General features: G+C 38.2%; 2 protein-coding genes across 3 annotated transcripts; both read left to right on the top strand.

Moving 5' to 3' along the window:
* Window positions 1-2,275: 2,275 nt before the first annotated feature.
* LOC107714319 (hemojuvelin-like) lies at window positions 2,276-11,527 on the top strand. Of its 2 annotated transcripts, XM_016520130.1 has the most exons (5): window positions 2,276-2,318; window positions 4,102-4,167; window positions 4,248-4,402; window positions 5,784-6,295; window positions 10,835-11,527. In XM_016520130.1, the coding sequence occupies exons 3-5, from the start codon at window positions 4,300-4,302 to the stop codon at window positions 11,450-11,452; spliced, it is 1,233 nt and encodes a 410-aa protein (XP_016375616.1). In that variant the 5' UTR covers window positions 2,276-2,318; window positions 4,102-4,167; window positions 4,248-4,299; the 3' UTR covers window positions 11,453-11,527. The 2 variants fall into 2 exon arrangements, with proteins under 2 accessions (XP_016375616.1, XP_016375615.1); XM_016520129.1 differs by having other exon boundaries at window positions 4,102-4,402.
* Window positions 11,528-14,036: 2,509 nt separating this feature from the next.
* Window positions 14,037-17,717, top strand: txnipb (thioredoxin interacting protein b). Its single transcript, XM_016520139.1, has 6 exons — window positions 14,037-14,956; window positions 15,714-15,789; window positions 15,877-16,024; window positions 16,115-16,474; window positions 16,749-17,051; window positions 17,159-17,717. The coding sequence occupies exons 1-6, from the start codon at window positions 14,701-14,703 to the stop codon at window positions 17,165-17,167; spliced, it is 1,152 nt and encodes a 383-aa protein (XP_016375625.1). The 5' UTR covers window positions 14,037-14,700; the 3' UTR covers window positions 17,168-17,717.
* The last annotated feature ends 2,938 nt before the right edge of the window (window positions 17,718-20,655 follow it).

Raw genomic sequence — 20,655 nt, 5'->3', positions numbered from 1 at the left:
ATTGGATAAAAATCCTATTTTAAGCTATATATATCATTATTGTGATGGGGGGCCCTGCAATAAGTCATAGCCCCGGGGCTCTTATTAAGACCTTAGTGAGGTCTTAATGCGGCCCTGCATAGGCGTAATGGTTTTTCTACTGTACAGGCCGTATATTCTATTGTCCTACACCAACCCTACCCCTAAACCTACCCCTCACAGGAAACTTTTTGCATTTTTAGATTTTCAAAAAACCTAATTCTGTATGATTTATAAGCTTTTGTACCCGTGGGGACCACAATTTAGGTCCCCACCGTGACACGAGTCCCCATGAGTCTGTGTGTAGTCAGGTTTAAGTCCCCACCAGGACATATAAACCAGTACACACACACACACATACACAGAGTCCCAGATCACACTCTGATGCATGCATACTGCACACACTGAGGATGCCAGCCAAACCAGTATGCATGCATCAGTACTAGGCGCGTTTCCATTACCCTTCAAATTGCGCAAATTGAAATTGCCAATTGAAAATACGCCTAATGCAAACGCGTCAATTTCGCAAAAACGCCCATATATCGCAAAAAAGTTTTTACGCTCGCATGAGGTGGTTTTTCAGGCAATGCGAAAAAGGAATACTTCAAGTGGAAACGGCTTTTTCGCATTTACAGGTCACATGGCGTATGTAAAAAGTCATATGATCATTATTCAATGTACTATAACCTCCAAGAAACACTTCATAACTGGCCGCGCTCCAGTATAAGGGGCTTTCCCTACTATTAATGCTTAGACAATTTACACTGCACACGTCTGCGGTGCAGTGTGGCTCTGATACGGCCACTGAAGCTGATTGCGGCCACTCAATGCTTGTGTTTATGTTTTTATACAGGCTATGGTTTATTCCAGCCATGCCACGCACGTTTCTGAAGCGGCTCTCTTTGCTGCTTCTGTAAAGATATACGCATAAGCCTCCTTTGAGTAAATATAGCCAAAATCCCACCAAAATCCGTTGCCATGACTTATCGCGAGACAAAAGGTTACGTTTAAGTCTCATAACATTGGTTAATGGAAACGCCGTCATTTCGCAATACTTTTTTTATCGACATTTATAAAATATCGCCAAAGTTTTGCGCAAATCTGTAATGGAAACGCGCCTACTGTGGGCAGTATACACGGAACATCTTACAATTGTTTTAATATATATATATATATATAAACTTTTAAGCGTTAAAAAGTTGGTGGCCGCGACGTATTTCAGTGTTTACAGTTATTCTGAAGCACGATTTCATGTGATTTGCGCCAAACCGCATCAAACTCGCTCTATTTGCGCACGTTCGTTCCGCGCTGGTCAACACCGCCACCTGCCGGGCGCTTACTGAACTGCAGCTATGAGCTTTCGTTTCAGCAAATATATCTAATAAGTGCAAATTGAGCTACCTAAATTATTGAAATAGGGGCTCTTTGCAGCCATCCTGGAGCTAGGAAGCCCGCTAAATGATGGGCAAACACATCATCAAAGACACGCATTTAACACCAAACAGAGAAAAGAGGCAGGTAAATCACAAAGAGCCCCTTCGCTTCAACTAGACCCCTTTAAAGCCCTTTAGATTTTCATTAGAACATTATTTTGCATGTTTTGATGTTATGTAGATGTTTTCCTTGTGACTGCATTCCACAGTGAATGCTAGGTGATTTCAGGACACACTATGTCTGTCATAAGTTAACTTTAAAAACCTTTTAATCAAAGACCTATGGTTTAAATTAATACAAACTCTATTTATTAGATTCTTTGTGTTTATTAGTTTTAAGTTGTAGGCTATCCACCTTCTTTTGTAACGCAGAAGCAAACTATTTTCTTTGCGCGTGCGAGACTTTCGACTCATTAACCGCTGGAAGTAAATAGCTATAAGCATCAAAGTGCAGTAAAGGGTAAAACTGTTTGCGCTGAAAACCGGCGTGTTTATGATAATGATAATAGATTCAAATAATATGATCATAAAATGCTAGTTTACAATATAAAGTAGCTGTTGTACAGGAAAAGTAACTGGAGCACCGGAAGCCTTGCACAGTCAGTACAAATGGCAGACAAATAAATAAATAAAGACGCATAACATCTTTAGAAAGTTAAATATTTGTGTGTTGACAAACAGCTCCAAGAGAGCGATTGGAGCAGCTCTCCGTCAGCTGGTGCGCGCGGCGGGTGATTTACGCGTCTCCCTCGTGCGGGACGGTGACGCGGGGCCCGGGGCCCGGGGGTCACACCGCACGTCACATGAGCGCGTCAGAGTCAGAAGTGATTGGGAAAGACGGTATACAGGAGAGAGTCCCCTGATTCGGTGAGTTTCTAGCGGTTATATTATATATGCATGGATAGTTAATAATTAACAATATAATTATATAATGTAATGTTTGTGTTTACATTGTAAAAAAAGTATTTTGAAAGCATTTTTCTAGTATTACTACCACCAGTAGTAGGCTATAGTATTACTGCACCAGGGTATTGCTACAGTATTTTCTTTGTAAGGGATTGTGTCCACAATACAATTGTTTAACAGTACCATAGTACAGTAATGGTAATACTATGGTACTTTCCTATACAATATGGTAATGAGCTGTTACTATATTTATGGTACATGTAAAAAAAAAATCCTTGGTAAATAATGGTAAGTTTTTATACATTTTCTGTTAGTGCAGTTAGTGTGTTTTTGTTAGTTAATTCATAATTTTTTTTTAGCAACATATTCTTATGTTTCAAAAGCAGTTATGATTGAGTTCCTCTATTTTGTTAATTTTTGTGAAATAATAAGCAGTAAGGTTTGACATCAAGAATAAAAATGAGAAATTATTTTATACACTGTAAAAAATAAATAAATTACAAAGTTGTAAATAAAACAGATTATTAGAGTAGCCTATGCTTTGCAAGAAAATACTATTTCAGTTTTAAACTTAATTTCATGTTTAATTCAAAATGTTACTAGCCAAAATTGTGACATTTTAGCAGTTTCTCAGTAAAAATTGTTTCAAAAAAAGTGAATAATTTTTTTTTCAGTGTAAAAAACGCTATTTGTTTACTTTCAAACATACACACACAAACAGAGTAATGCACATGTGCGCGCAGTGCCACAGACAGTCAAACGTCAGTCACGTCTAACAGGAATGCAGGAGCTGATTCACAGGACTCTGTGTTCTGTGTGTGTGAGACTGAAAGAGAAGCAGCTGTTTGTAGGTGGATCCTGTGTCATGAAACGTTTGGTACCCGATGAGCGTTTAGTCACGTTTGGAGTGGAAACGAGCTCTCTTTAAAAATGCTGGCACACCAGATTCAGCCCGTTTCCACATGCAATGCACTTCAGTGAAAGAGGGAATGATTTTGAAGCTGAAATTAGACCGCAGAAGGAAACGGAGAGCTGTTGAGTTTCTGCTGTGTGTCTCACACCTGCTTCTGTGGCACAGAGCTTTCAGCCCTGTCTATTTCCACTGGGGCAGGTGCTGGAGGGACAGGCCGGTTTGGTTGGGTATATTTAGACCCCCCTATTTCTGCCCTGCAACTCCCGTAACTGCCATCCCATCAGCTAGAATAAATATCAGCTGTCAGTGTTGGAGCAGACAGGAAAAAAAACAAAAAAACACTGCTGACATGAATATGTATATGCAATGGAAGTACAATGTGATTTTAATGAGATTTGAGATATTTGCTGAAAATGGTCTCCAGGTTTGCTCTGTTTAAACTTAAAAGATTCAAGTCTGTTTTGACAGATTGTTCATATTGGAGCAAGTGCAAACACACATCTACTGGAGTTTACTCTTGTGTTCCACCACTGTTTGTTCTTGAGTCTTAGTAAATATCAGTGGTGAGAGTCCAAACTGCGAAATATCCCCCAGCACTGAAAGCATTGCTGATATACCTGTGAAACCTCTTTGCATGACAGTTTATTTCAGTCAAAACTGATTTAATCTATTATTTACGTACAGTAGTTGCAGTATTCAGACTTATGTGAATTCATATGGTGGTCTCGTTTAACTCTGTGTTTCAGTGACTGTATGAAGGAGTTCACAACATGTACACAACAGTGTGAATGCACTTACTGGCATTTATCAGATTCTGCTTTCTCTCCCAAGGCTGGTCAACATGACATTATCAGTCTCTTGATGGGTCTCAGGAACTCGATCAGATGAGATCTTGAGGTATGATAATGCCTCCAGATTTGAGTGGATTTGTTTGGGTTTGTCTCCGCCGTGTGGTTGTTTTAATTAGTGTGCTTCAGTGCCCAGAGTTTCAGCACCTGTGAGCAGGCCGTCCTGCCTTTGTCTGTATGGATGGGAATGGCAGCATCAGCTGTTGGTGGGAAACATTTACACACATCATGGAAACACTTTGTGATCATTGTTATAACGCTCCTGCTCTTAAGTACTCCTTCAGGTAAGAATCCCTTTGTAATGAAGTATTACTTTGTGTTGCTAGTTTGGAGTTATGATCACTGTGGGGCATCTGTTAGAATGCACAAGTCTTTGTTCTCCATTTACATTCTCTTTATTCCAGCTTGTTTCAAGTTACAGGTGGATAGAGATGTGGTTCTACATAAAGAAATAACAGATTTCTTAGTACAATCACAACAAGCATTAATCAGTATTAAAATTACAGTAAATGATTACTAAATTGCCTTGTAACAATAACTATTTCTAATTGGCGATAATAGGCACAAAGGAAACTATTCGAAAACAATGTCTAAAGAGCACGATGTATTTCACACCATATAAGTCACTTAAACAGTAACAGTAACAACAATAGTTACTAATCCTTCTTATAAATCAAAACAACAAAGTTACATTTATTCAGCAACAGTTAAATGCAAGATACAAATGTCCACGTTAAGTGTATGCATCGCAACTGACAAAGTGCTGAGTCATTCATTCATCCGACGGCAAATAGTAAACGGCTGAATTCTGGTAAAGTTGCTCATCAAATGTATGCATATAACATGTAAATATGATAATACTTACAATTCTTTCTGCACGCACAAATCCACTAATGCAAGATTAACTGCATAAATAACAATAAAGAGCTGATTTCCTTCTGCCCGTCGCTCCACTGCAAACTAAAACAACTTCCGCCTAAGAACGCAATAATACTTCAGGCAGTTATATGATAAGACAATATATTAGCGCCCCCTCCTGGTATGACCCACACTTTCCTTTGCAACACCCTTTTTAGCCTCACAAAAAAGTTCACTGATGGTATCACATGTGGTACTTTGAAATACACCATGGCAGTGTTATCATAGCATTATTTATATACTGTTATAGTATTTATTATTTTAAATTAGCTTTCATTTTAGTTTTAGTAATTTTTTATGTGCTTTTATAATTAATTTATAATATTTCAATGTAGCTTTTGTAATATTTATTAGGTTTTTAATATTTCAATTTAGATATAATTTCTTTTTATTTCAGTTTTAGATTTAGTAATTCATCTTAAATTAATTGGAAAGGCAACATTTCCAATTTTCATGTAAGTTTTTTTTAATTTAATCTAACTCTTATATTTTATTTCTGTTATATTTCAAATAATAACAACCATTTTAGTTAGAATAAAATAAAATTTTTTTACATGGCACTCCAACATATTTAAAAAAATATGATTGGATAAATCCCCACCCCCAAAAAAACATCATTGTGCCACGGTACTTTATTAAAACCTGTTAATTGTACATTCATTTGGAGTCTGACTCATATATCGAGTGAAATCTGGAAATTGAGCCCTTTTTTAGCATTGTACTGAAATTAGTTTTCTTTGCCTACAGTATGTGCACAGTGTCGAATCTTGAGATGTAATTCAGATTTTGTGGCTGCGAATCTGGAAATTGGCGTTATTGGAGGAGGGGGTAAAGAGGGTGCTAATGCCGGCTACTGCAGCGCCCTGCGGTCCTACGCTCTCTGCACCCAGCGGACGGCCCGAGCATGCCGTGGAGACCTGGCGTACCACTCTGCCGTGCAGGGTATCGAGGACCTGCTCATCCAACACCGTTGCCCCAAAACAGGCCCCACAGCTCAGCCGCGGCCCCTGCCCCTGCCCCAGGCCGCTCTCTCAGGGGACATATGCTTCTATGAGAAGGGGTTCATGCAGAGGGAGGGCCGGGCCCCAGAGTACCTGCACTGCGGGGTGTTTGGGGACCCTCATATCCGCACCTTTAATGAAGAGTTCCAGACGTGTGCTGTGCAGGGCGCCTGGCCTCTCATAGACAACCAGTACCTGTACATCCAGGCCACCAGCACGCGCACTAGAGGGAGCTCTTACACCACCGTACTCACAAAGGTGTGGAAAAAAATCACAATCACATGCAAACTTTTATCCTCTTGTATAACTCTCATTTAATGAATATAATAGTTACCCTAGAATTTATGAAGTAATAATATGTATTTGTATTGTAATAATAATTACTATTCCTCAGAAATGAGTTGTATGTAACTCATTTTATATTGAAATCTGGTGAGATTTTCTCTAGAGGGTGTACTTCATTGCTGCTAGTAAACTTATTTTGACCAAGAACTGTTCATGTAAAGGCTGAAATATATGGGAGCTTCTGCCACGGAATAAAAATAAAAACGTAATAGCAACTTTTTTATCTCACAATTTAAACTTTTTTTCGTACAATAGCTAGTTTATATCTCGTAATTTACTTTTTTTTTTCCTCAGAATTGCATGTTTACATTACTGAAAGTCTGAATTGCAACTTTATAACTAGATAGTAAAGTTTGTAGACAAACTTTAAGTTGGCTTGAAAAAGCTTAGCTAGAAAGTTTGAAGTAGTTTTCAGTTTTAACTAGTTTGAAGTTTAAAGTAGTTTTAAAGTTTAAAGTTTTAAAGTTTTGAAGACAATGCAATTTATCAGAAAAATAGATAGATAGATGTAGATAGATAGATAGGAAATATTAAATTAAATTAGAAATTTTAGATGTAGATTAATAGATTCTATGGTGTTTCTATGTGGTTTCTATGGTGTTGCTATGCGGTTGCTAAGGTACCCGGGGTGGTTGCTAGGGTGTTGCTATGCGGTTGCTAGGGTACCCAGGTTGGTTGCTTAGGTGTTGCTATGCGGTTGCTAGGGTACTTTTTCAAGCCAACAAAATTTTTTTTTTTTTCAGAATTCAGAGTTTACATTAATAACTCATAATTATGAGATATAAACCAGCAATTAAAGAAAAAGCCATAGAAAAACTTCCATGGAAATACACAACACAACTTTTGCCCCGATTTGCAGTCTGAATACCTCAACAGTAGTTGCCAAAACTCAGAGCCAGTCTGCAGATTTTGGGCAGTTAAGAGTTGACAGATTTCAGACTCAGATTGTTGAGCTTCAGATTATGGTTACATCCAGTCTGAGGACATCATACATCTATCATACATGTAGAACAAATGTAGTTTTCATTTACTTTTGAAGATGAAAAATCACTGGATTTTCCAGTTATGGCATCCAATCGTTCAAAGATACTCAGTTTGTTTGAGGCACTTAAAATGTAAATTCATTCTGCTTTATTTTAGTTGAGTTATTAGTTGAGTTTCTATGAAATAATCTGTACTTAGTAGTTTTGGAATATATTTAGATTTCAAATTACAAATTCAACACATTCAGATGATTTTTTTTAGTTCATTCTGTACAGCCAGTTGTGAACCGATGATGCTGCAAAAACATTTTAGCAATTGCTACGCAATGGTTTGAATATTAGTTTTCTTATGTATACTAGGCTTTTTGTGATACCAGCTATTTTAGAGGATCCTGTCACTAAACAGCATATAAAAACAAAGCTATTCGTCCCTTTATATGATGCTCAGACTTTCTCTTATTGTTTATTTCAGGGTTTCACAAACTGGGGCTCGTGAGTTGACGAAAAGCTAATAATTAAATCATAAAAAAAAATGTAATTACAATTAAATTATTTTTTAAAAACAATCAAAATAAAACACAAAAATATAATTTGAACTGTGAACCTTCTTGAACTGTGAATATGCAAATGTATTTTGAAATGATTAAAATACTAACTTAAAATCTCAGGAGGTACTTCCAGTAGATAATGTACTTAACAGGGGTTCAGCTGACAAAAAGTTTGGGAATCTCTGGTCTAAGTGGATCATTCTTAGCTAGAAGAAACTGACTTTATGCTGGATGTAAATAGCATACACTCTTTAAAATAAAGGTTCCAAAAGGGGGATTTTATGGCAATGAAAGAACCATTTTTGGTTCCCCAAAGAACCTTTCAGTGAACAGAACAGAACCATTTTCTCTTAGTGTGAAGAATATTTTAATAATCTAAAGAACCTTTTTCAGCTGTAGCTTTTTTTGCAGTGGAAAGGTTCCATAGATGTTAAAGGTTCTGAATTTGCCAATAAAGAAGGTTTATTTTTAAGTGTACGTGAGGGTATCTGTTAGAAGACTCCACATTTTCAGTTAGTCCTTCAAAATAAACACTTTTTATTGCCCTATAAAAGGCTCCAGCATTATTTTTTATCTACTTTAACACCCAATCAAAGTCTTTTATATCACTTCTTATATGATCCTTTCCAGCTGAGAGGGAGGTAACAGATTTGTCATCTTTCAGCCAGGCCCGGTTCTACAGGGGTGCTAAGCACCCTCAAACGAAATCAAAAGCACCCTCAGTTAAAGCTGTGTTAATGGGATTTTATTGCAGATTTGGCAAACTGCGTTTCTCGATAACGATTGATATTAGAGCTTAAGAGCGTTTTCTACGAGTCATTTTACGATCGTTCGTTATTGTTTCACGTGCGTTTCCCAAAAATGCACTTAACACAATCGCACGTAGGTAGCCCTGCTTTAAGTGCTACTTATAAGAGTCGCTATCCGTTTGTCAAGTGCTGAAATGTCACCTTATAGAATGGCTCGTAATTGTAGTACACGCTCCTTTATTGAAATGTTAACCTAATGCTGCGTTCCAGACAACTTGGATATAAAAAATATTATATTATATAATATTATATTATATTATTTATACGTATAATATTATACTTTACATAATAATATAGCCTACAATATACTTTATATAAAAATATATATTTTAGTATATAATATCCAGACGTTATTTCCGGGTCCAGTACATTGGTTTTCGTGCACGTCAGTAAGTCATTGACAGATTTCCCCCCCAGTCTTTTTAAAAATTTTTTTAGATAGGACAGTAGGTCGACAGGAAGCGAAGTGGGTGAGAGAGGCGGGGTGGGATCGGGAAAGGTCCACGAGCCGGGACTCGAACTCGGGACGCCCGAAGCGCAAAGGCGCTACATGTCGGCGCGCTGCCCACCAGGGCATTTTTTTTCTTTTTTTTGTTCAGTCATTTAATTTAGATGTGTATTTCTATTTCTTCTGCCCTTTTTTTAATTATTTAATTTATAAATTCATTAAAAAAAAGAGTACTAAAGTGTACAATAAAGCACAATCAAAACTTTATATTATAATCACATTGCACTTGATCAGTCGTACGATCGTTTTTACGAACTTCTTAGGCTTATGAAGCTTTTGGGAAACGCAGCCCAGTGCGTTATGGTTTGCGCTCTGGAGATCCGATTTCTATTTCAACGTGTTTTAGCAGCGTCGAGCAATGTAGCCAATCACAGACATATCTGTGGATTTCTTGAATCAGAGGCGTTTAAGTTAGAATCCACTCGCGCTCAAATCGCCTGAGTTTTTGTTCAGGTATTGTGTTCAGCATGAATGATCTCAGCGCGACGCAAGTGTTTTTTGCTAGTTTCAGCCCGACACAGTTGTCATTTTCACGTCCTGCGCCACGTTGTTTAAACCCATGGGCGTGCTGGTCTGAAAACGAGGTGTGTTCAGGCGCATTGCTGGCGCATTGCTATTTTGAGGCAACTGAAATAGACTGCGGCCATTGACCAACAAAAACCTGGTCTAAAGTCAATGGCACAGTAGTTTTTCTGTTTTTAAAAAGCGCGTTAGCTCATTATCAATGCTTATTACACACACAGGGACGCAACACAGCACACAAACATGCCAAATATTAACAATTAATGGATTGCAATGTAAAAGATTATTATTGTGTAGGCTACATAAATACAAAAATGCCTACATGTCATAATGGATTAACAATGGATTGCATTGCATGTATAAGAATTAGGCTACCTATTTGCTCGCGCAGGAGCAGCTCCATTTCATCTCTGGAGACGCGTTCTGTCTTTGCGCTTGCAAATTCCGCCGTGTAAATAGCAAATTCGCCATGGCACCAGCGCAACTGGCTCTTAAAAGGAATGGGAGATGAGACTCTGATTGGTTTATTGCACGTTATGGCCAAAACACACCCATAGACCATGCGCCGGGCGCTCCGACCATTTTTCCAGTCTTTAAACTAGCAAAAGTGGATTTGGACACGCCCTAAAGTGCACCTGCACTGTGCGCTTTAGACCATGCGCTTAGATCGTTAAAATAGGGCCCAAAATGTAGACACGATGTAAATAAGAGATTCGTTGTGCCGCTTAGAGAACTTTATTGATAATAACGTATCTTTGTGAGATCACGATAAATTAAGATGAGTGACAGCTTTGTAGTGATTATGAACGGAGCGCTCTTTGTGCCATAGCAACAGACGCCGCTAATATATATATATATATATATATAGCACCTGGAGGGAGCCGGGCCTGCTTTCAGCACTGAAGTTCAGTGCTTTCAAACATACTGGGTTAATTATATTCTACAGCCTGACATCTATTGATGAATTGCTATGAATAAATAATAGGACATGCATAATGAGATATGTGCTTAGATGAGTTTAGAATCAGTCCTGTTTGAATGTCCTGCACCTGACAGTTCTCCGCTCTCTGGTTCTTCATCAGATCACGGTTATCTTGAAGAACTGGCGTGAGTGTGCAGAGCTGCAGATGTATCAAGCGGAGCTAGATAACGTTCCCCCGGCGTTTGTGGATGGTTCTGTGACCGGCGGAGATCGCAGAGGCCATCAGAGCCTGCGCATTCACTCTCACGATCCTGGCCGACACGCTGAGGTCTGGGCTACGCACATTGGGACGACGATAGTGGTGCGTCAGGTCGGCAGGTCGCTGAGTCTGTCTGTCCGCTCCCCTCGTGCGATCGTGGAGTCCTATACGCCTGAGCAGGACTTGCAGTTGTGCGTATGGGGGTGTCCGCTCTCACAGCGTCTGGAGACACCGTATGCGCATCCGTCCATGCCTGCGTACGCTCACTGCTCCTCACTGCTTCCGGTGCGGGATGTGTATTTCCAGGCTTGCTTGTTTGATCTACAGGTCACTGGAGATTTGAACTCCAGTGCATCAGCTGTGGTTGCGCTAGAGGATGCTCGCGTGATGATCTCGGACCCTGATAGGGTTCACCTGCTGACGGACAGGGCAGGTAACAACCCTCCATCATTGCCGGTGGTGCTGGCCTTAAGCGTCCTTGTAGAGACCCTCAGACATGCTTTCTTTGGCCCAGTGTGACATCAAAAACACTGCACTAAAACATGCCTTATGTGACGTTTGAAGGATATTTATACTATTGTTCAATGTTTACATCTCAGTGGTTTGGAAGTTTGTGTTTTGTGAATAAAGGCCGTCTGGAACGGCCGTGGGAAAAAATCATTTTATTGTATTTGTTTCAGTTTTAAATGCACATAAAGTGTGTGAATTATCAATATTTGTGGATATTTTTATCTGGATAAACGTGAATAACCTTTAAAAAACAATAAGCAAATATGAGTGACTTGCTCATGCAACTCAGTGTATGTTTTCTTATAGGTGGATGAAATTTATGCAGAAGTGTATTTATAATAAAGAAAAAATGTTAAATATTTCCACAGCCCACATAGCATTAATTAATGAAGGTCATCAGAATTATTCTATTTAGTTTAGTTTTTGGTTCTATTTTCATTGTTTTAGTTTTGTTTTAGTCTTTTTTATTATTATATTTAGTTTTCATTTTAGTTTTAGTATTTTAGGACTGCCAGAATTAATGCATTACCTGATATCATTTAAATGTTTTATTTTATGTCTATGTTTAATGAAGGCGGGTTAATTTTAAAATGTTAAAAATGTAAAATTACATTTTTTAAATTTTTATTTTAGTTTGGAGTATGGAGAAAAAACAGATGATAATAAAACAGAAAAATAATAAATAAAAGAAAAACATAAAAAAATAGAATCAAGACTAAATTTAATTGAAAAGTAATAGAATTTTTTATATTTTATTTTATTTTCCGCTAATCACATTTATTTATTCAAAGCTAAAATAAAGAGTACTGAATTATTTTCCTATCAAACTAGTGCTTTTGATTTTAGAACTTTTTGTAAATTATGAATTTGGGAAATTTACCAAGAGAATCCGCTTTTTTCAGTGATTTTTCTCCCATAGATCTTCTTTGTCCAGACTCCAGAGATTACTATAGAAAGCCTGTGGAAGATCATGAAGATGGGTCTGTGGGATTCTCCATTATCATCTGTTGGTTTAAGTTACAGTAATGCATCATTTATGTTGGTAAATCATGGTTTGCAATGGGTGAGATGGAGGCTTCAGTTTCATCTGAGGATCACAGCTGATGGAGGTTTCACTCCTTGAATGATCAAAAATTGGTGACTATACTTCTAAGTTCTTCACACTTGAGTGACACTGGATGGTTTTCATTTGTATGAACTTGTATTTACATTATATTGGTCTGGGTTACGTGATTGAAAGCTGTCTTTTCCCTGCTATCTTACCTTAAAAAGATCATTCACTGTACTTTTTATGCTCATTTGTTTTATGTTCATATAATGTATAGGACAGATAATACTATGTACAATATAGACAGCCATCCAAAACAGAGGGAGTCAAGCATTACGCATGTCCCACCTTCCTTAAACAGCATTGTAACTGGAGATGGAGGGTTCAAGACAGACCGCATAATGAATAAGGTAAGCAGCTGTTTGTTTATATACATGTACTCTTATCACCATGAAGATGGATGGTTGGATTATATAAACAGACTCTTCCTAAACTTTCTGTAGGGACCCATGCAGTCAAGTGTGTTGGATCAGTCATCAGATGGCAGTGCTCATCCAATCAGAACAGTCCATATGAACTGAGTCTCCATCACACATGCACGTTTCTGAGCATGTGGACTGTTCATGGTTGCATTTGTTTGGCTATCTCTGATGACCGCTGTATTTCACTGTACATGTCCATTCAGTCTGATATCTCTAGCATATTTAGTTTTCACAAAGTACCAAAAATACAATACAATACAAAATGAATTGAACACGTACCAGGACAATATCATAGATTTTAATATGTACCAGGATAATACCATGTTTTTTGGACATGCACCAGGGCAATATTATGGCATTTTGACATGTACCAGGGTAATGCTATGTTTACTGAACATGCACCTGGGCAATAGCATGGTATTTTGACATGTACCAGAATAATACCATGGTATTTTGGACATGTACCAAGGTAATATTATGATTTTTGGCCATGTACCAGAGTAAAACTGTGGTATTTTTGACATGTACCAAGGTAATATTGTGATTTTTGGCCATGTGCCAGAGTGACACCATGGTACTTTGGACGTACCAAGGTAATATTGTAATTTTTGGCCATGTATCAGGATTGTACCATGATATTTTGACAATATACAAGGGTAATACCATGTTTTTGCACTAGTACCAGGGTAATACCATGGTATTTTAACATGTACCAGGTAATACCATCGTTTTTGGACATGCACCAGGGCAATACTATGGTATTTTGGACATATACCATGGTAATATTGTGGTTTTTGGCCATGTACCAGGGTAACACCATGACATTTTGACATGCACCAGGGTAATAACATGTTTTGGACATGGACCTTGGCAATTCCATGGTATTTTGACATGTACCAGGGTAACACCATGATATTTTGGACATGTACTATGGCAATACAATGGTATTTTGGACATGTACCAAGGTAATACCGTAGTATTATCTTAAGTATATATGGGGTGCCATTTAAATACTATGGCAAATGCATCTGGTCATCATTTGGTACTATATGGTATACCCTTAAATAAACATAATGTGGCAGTACCGTCATAATCTGACAGTATCATATGATAATACTGCGCAATGCATTTACATGGTACTCTGACTATACCACATTTTTTGGTGCCATGATTCAGTTTAGGTACAAATAAATTCTTAATGCAGAAAGAAATCGCCTCTATTATGAACGTGTCACACGTGCGTGTCCGACTCTAACATGTTGTTTAGGAGCAGGGCACAGGAGTATCCAGTATCCAATGCTCCACATTATTACTCCACCTCCTGCCCCTTACCCACGAGCTGTCCACGCGCTCTGGACGGGCTCTCATTGGCCTGGGTGGACGCAAACAGCCTGTGTGTCCTATGAGAGAGACGCGCGTGGGGAGATCCACGAGGCGCATGTGGGTGTCCAGCACTGATGCCCATGTGTGTCCAGCTCGCATCATCAGCACAGCGGCCGTGTGAACTATAAAACCGCTCACTCCCACTCAGCGTTTACTGACAGATCACCAACAAACGACCAACGCATCTAATAGTAATCAAATAGTTAATAACACCAGCCATACTGGTGAGCTTATTGCGCAACTGATTCATTCAGTTACATTAGAAAGAATTACAATTAGGCCTATAATAAAACGTTTAGTGACATTATTGGAATTAATATTCGCACAATTAATAAAACAGCAAAATGGGTGTACTAACAAAGAAACCCAAGACCTTCGAGGTTCAGTTTAGTGACCCGAACAAGAGCGCGTATAGCGGCGGAGATAAAGTGGCCGGGCGGGTGATCGTGGAGGTGGCAGAGGTGGTGCAGATCTCCGCAGTTAAACTGTTCGGAATCGGATGCGCTAAAGTCGATTATAATAAAGGAAAGATGCACTGCAGGGATGAGATTGAGTACCTGAAATATGAAGAAGTTCTTCACCTCGATCATCAGCCAACAGGTGAGACACAACCTTTGGTTAACTCGGTGTGCGAATTCAATCAGTCTTTTCCGGGGGGCATTTTAAGTTGTTTTTGCAAAGCTAACTAACCGTCAACAATCTTAAAGATATGTTGAACAAAAATAAATAACTTGATATATTGAAATATATTTACCAAATCTATAATAAAGTGATAAATAATGACTGTAATACGTTTTTTCGATGTTACCGTCCAGCGTAAAGCGTTCAGGTACGTTCTGTTTCTATAGTAACCGCCTCTAAAGCTACTTCGCTAGCGCACTCTGACTAGCCTATAATCTTACTTTAGTTGTAACTAAAAAGTTTTAAATCGTAAATGTTCTTATTTAAAACACAATTAATAATTTAAAGAACTCTAATCTTTTGTTCTGACTACCTTTGGGGTGGTTCAAGCGTTAATTAAGGTGTTCAAACCCCCCTAATATGTGCTGCTACGTAGCCTACTACTGCAGTTTGAATGAGAATGGACTTGGACAGATGTTTTTCTCCCCTATAATTTAACTCAGATTTTGGTGTCTAACTGGTGTCTAAATGGTGTCTTTAGTCTGTTGTATTTAGTATTGTGCATAGTACGAAAATCAAAAGGTGGTAAATTAATATATGGGGGGTTGTAAGTTTAACATGTAAGTTTAACAATTGTTTATTGAAAAATCTTTCCGAAACTGAAAATTCGAAAGACATGAACATAAGTAAATAATGACAACTGAATGCTTCTCAAAGCGCAATCTCTCCTTCGCAGATGCAGATGGCTCCATCACTCTCAGGCCTGGAAACAGATATGAGTTCATGTTCGGGTTCGAACTTCCACAGGCAGGGTGGGTTTTCTTTTCAAAATTCCCCATTACAAATGTTGCATTCAAATTATCCACAATTTTAATGTAAGATCTACCCCTCTTGACCAGGTGCCTGGTTTCCTCCTATGTGGGAAAGTTTGGGTCAGTCCAATACTACGTGAAGGCAGTCATAGAGAGATCAAGCCAGCCATATGTGGAATGCAAGCGGTATTTTGAGGTGGTGGAACCCATTGATGTCAACACCCAAGAGCTCATGGTGATTAAGCCCAGACAAGTTACACATTTCTTTGAAATGGACATGATTCAAATGTAAGAAACTAATGCAGCCCCTTCTGCTTACTCTCAGGATCCAGTTACAGGAGCAAAACAGAAGAAAGTCACCTGCATGTTTATTCCCGATGGCAGTGTTTCCGTGTCCGCTCGCATAGGCCGGAAGGGTTATTGCGAAGGAGAAGACATTTGCATTGATGCCAAGTTTGAGAACTCTTGTTCTCGGATTGTCGTTCCTAAAGCTGCCATCATAGCCAAGCACATTTACCGGGCGAACGGCCGCACCAAAGAGTTTCACAAGAAACTCACTTCTGTCAGGGGAGTCCACATCATCTCCGGCATGTGTGACGTGTGGCAGGGGAGAGTACTTCCTGTGCCAAAGCTGAAGCCAACCATCCTGGGCTGTGACATTATCCACATTGACTATTGTCTAAGGGTGAGTTAAATTCTTGATAATCAATGCAGATGCTTCAGACTCCATCGGCACCTGCGGACCTGAGTTTATACTTTTAAAAATAAAGGTTCTTTATGGGCATAGATGGTCCAATGAAGAACCTTCTTCACACTAAGAATAAAATCTTTTAAGAACTGTTCACTGAAAGGTTCTTTGGGGAACCTAAAATGGTTCTTCAAAGGCATCACTACAAAAACCTCCTTTTGGAACCTTAATTTTTTAAGAGTGTATGGTGTCTCTTTCTCTCCGGGGTTAGATCTACTTGCATATCCCAGGAAGTGAGAAGCTCATCCTAGATCTTCCTCTGGTCATCGGGACGATCCCCTATAACGGCATGAACAGTCGCACCAGTAGCATGAGCAGCCAGGACAGCAGTGATACCTCCAGCACCTGCGTGTCGCTCCCATCCTCTCCGCCCAGCTATAGCGAGATTTCCCCGGACAATCGCATGGATAGTTCCTTCATTCCCCTCCTGGATGATTATGATGAGGATGACAGTCCAATATTCATGCGAAGTATCGAGTATCATCTCCCCCCATCTCCCCCGGCATACACTGAGGTACACACACACATATAAATATATATATATATATATATATAAACACAGCCTCAACCCTAGTTGAGATTGCACTAAGGATTGTGTCTATCTTTCTTCTGATTAAACAGCAAAACTAAGACTGCATTGGACGTGGAGTTCTCCTTCACTTGCTGTCACCAAATTTTAAACTCCAACAGAAGATCAAATGCAGGAAGATCTCAGAATGACACTGCTAATGGACCATGCATGCTTTACTCCAGAGTTGCGGACTATGAAATACTGCGTCATGCCAAGAACTGGTCGACTGCAAGTCAATGAAGTCGTCTGAAGCTGGACTGTTTTGCTGATGTAAGAATTCACCGCTTGAAAATGACCATTGACGTCTTCATGTTTAATTCTGAACAATTCTCAGCATCTGAAAGAGTTTTTATATTTATGATTTTGCCATATTGGTATAATATTCTGTCTACACTTATTCCAAATTGGAAAGTGATTAGGGACAATGTTTTTGTGGTGCATAAAAATGTGATGCAGTTTTGTGAGTGAAAACGATTATATATCGTATTGAGTTGTTTGTTGAGCTGTTGGTTTGCTGTTAGTCTAGTATTAAAATCTTTCCTAGCAGCATGTGTATTTCTAATTTAATATAGAAATTAGAATACGCATTTATATGATTATATAGAATAGGCCTATATAGTCAGTTTTTAATAGTATATAATTGAGTATTAGTGTCAAATTAATCCACTTAGAAATTGGAAATGGATTGTTATGTGCATTTTGTACTTTTGATTTTTTTTTTATTTGAACTTATCAGTTCTACAGATAACATTGCAGAATACAATAAAAAATGTAAATGATCAAATGCAATCAAGTGTCATTTGTATGATATCTATCTATCTATCTATCTATCTATCTATCTGTCTGTCTATCTATCTATCTATCATCTATCTATCTGTCTATCTATCTATCTGTCTATCTATCTATCTACATACTGTGAAATTCCACAGTTACTGTACTATGAGTATAGTTTTGTTTTATGAAACATCTGTGTAAATGCATTAGCTCAAAGTCTGTCTACAGTCCTGGCGTGAGGATGAATGTAGAGGAAAGGTTGTTAGCCAGAGACAAAAACATGTAGCAGTGTTATAAGCACCTGTTGTGTGTATCTGAAGGGAGTATTTTCTGGCTGGAAAATATTCAAGAGCTATTTCCTCATGGTCAAAGCACTTCCATCCATGGGTCTGTGTTCAGAATAGCATTTCAGTTATGCAAGTTCTAATCCAACGGGCTGGTAACTATGACTCACTCACCAAGCATATCAAACCATCTACAGTATATCTACAGTATACTTACAGTATTCTGTGCTTATTGTGTGTTTTCCACTAGTGAAAATGCTTCTATTTAGTATTTTTCCAAGAATTTCTTAGTGTTTGGTAAACTAAAAGTGTTGCTAAATGAATATATGCAATACAAAAACATTGATAAATTGATAATATGTGAAGAAGATACTCAGAAAGGAGTTGCCCTGTCCACAGTCATCCGTGCAGGACTGCATGCGTGCAGGGATGGAACTGAGTCAAGGCCGAGATCAGCAATCCTGGAACCATTAAATCAGACATAAGCAACCTGAAGCGGCTGTTTACTTACCTTGCAGCTGTTCCTCTTTATAGCGCTCTCTCAAAAAGGAACTGTACCTCTCCTGACCCCCCTCTGTCTCGCTCACATACTCGCTCCATTTCCAGCTCTTGAACTTGAACCTTGCTCAGAAATCCAGTCTACTCGCATTTTCTTGATTTTTCTATACGTTTCCGTCAGACTGGAACATGTTGTGTAATGCCATTGCATGATGTTGTGTGAGACAAATAAATCAGTGGTTGAAGCCCACTGCATAGGTCAGAAAGGGAGGTGTCTCTGAACCTTTGCTGGCATTTATCACTCTTTGCATTTGCTGAGTAGTTTAAAGTGAAAATGTCAGACTAAATAGAGATTCATTTCATTTACAGCATAGATTGATTTAAATTCAGTATATTTGTGTTAACATCTCATTGATGTTCAGTTAAGCTAATTATGATTAATTCACCTTAAATCTTACTATTACAGACAGCTTATGTTTTTTTATGTATTGTAAAAAGTAATAAAGAATTTTTTTATTATTTAATTGTTCAGCAATATAGTGTGCAGTTATTTGATTTTATTTATTTATTTTTGTTATAGCCCAGTTATCTTCAGTTTCTCCAGAGTAATGTGAGTGGTGTACAGGTCTTCCTGCAGATTAATGCTGCTTACCGCCAAGGACTCAATGTTGTGATTGACAGGAATGATATGAGCCTTAATACTTCAAGTCAAAATAGTTTATTGTCTTCTCTCTCCTGTGTCTTAGAAGAAATAAACAATAGTGTCTTAGTAGAAATATTAGAATAACATTAGAAATATTTTAAAGGAGACATATTATGCCCCTTTTTACAATATGTAGTATAAGTTTCTGGTGTCCCCAGAAGGTGTCTGTGAAGTTTCAGCTCAAAATACCCCACAGATCATTTATAATATCATTTTGAAAATGCCTATTTTGAGTGGAAGCTGAAACACGCTGTTTTTCGGTCCTGTCTCTTTAAATGCAAATAAGCCGTTGCTTCCCCGCACCCTTTTCTAGAATAGGGCTGGGCCGTTACAGCTCGTACCTGCTAAAAACATCTGTTTTGGTTCTGATTATCATGTTTATGGCGCTGAAATCATGCATTTTAAACCATATGAGTTTAAAGTTCTGATATACGGTTTTCTGGATGCACACATGAATAGTCACACAGGACAGAAAGCGGCTGTCACAGCATGTGAGTACTAAAGTTCTCATTCACACACAAGTTAAAAACCTGGAAAAGTCAGATTTTCATGATATGTCACCTTTAAAGGTGAAATGCATATTTATTTCTAAATTAAATGGATTGTCCATCCAAAAATCATTTATGTAGTAACAAATCCACAACACACACAGCTAATACGATGGATTCTGTTTACTGAAACTCACTCGTGCATGCGCACAACTACAGGTCCCGTTTTGGGACATCTACTACAATTTACACCCCCATGTCATTCCAAACCGATATGAGTGTCGTTTTTCTGTGGGACACAAAAGAACATATTTTGAAGAATGCTGGTTACCAAATAGTTTTGGTTCCTATTGACTTCTATTTTTAATTTTTTTTTGGAAGTCCATGGGAACAAAACTGTTTGATTCCAAACATTCCTCAAAATATCTTCTTTTATGTTACACCGAAGAAGGAAAGTCATACAGGTTTGGAACAAAATGAGGGTTAGCAGCAAACACTGTTCGAATTAAAAATTTTGGGTGAACTATCCCTTTCAAAAATGTAAATAAACTATTTTTATTTACATTTTTAATTTAATATTTACGATGGAGTTTTGGTTCCTTGCCGCTGTCGCCTCTGGCTTGCTTAGTTGGGGACACTTCATTTCCAGCGATATCGTCGCCTTGATTGCACAGATACTATGATACTATGAACTGAGCTGAATGAAGACATCACTGAATTCAATGATGAACTGCCTTTAACTGAAAAATGAGTGTTTACTATTGTCACTTTGCATTACTGACACACTATTTTCCTAATTA

Source organism: Sinocyclocheilus rhinocerous, unplaced genomic scaffold (assembly GCF_001515625.1).
Source record: "Sinocyclocheilus rhinocerous isolate Xijiao unplaced genomic scaffold, SAMN03320098_v1.1 scaffold629, whole genome shotgun sequence".
In the NCBI taxonomy this organism is placed as follows: domain Eukaryota; kingdom Metazoa; phylum Chordata; class Actinopteri; order Cypriniformes; family Cyprinidae; genus Sinocyclocheilus; species Sinocyclocheilus rhinocerous.
Note: the sequence above shows the minus strand (reverse complement) of the source record. Positions and strands in the feature narration are given on the sequence as shown.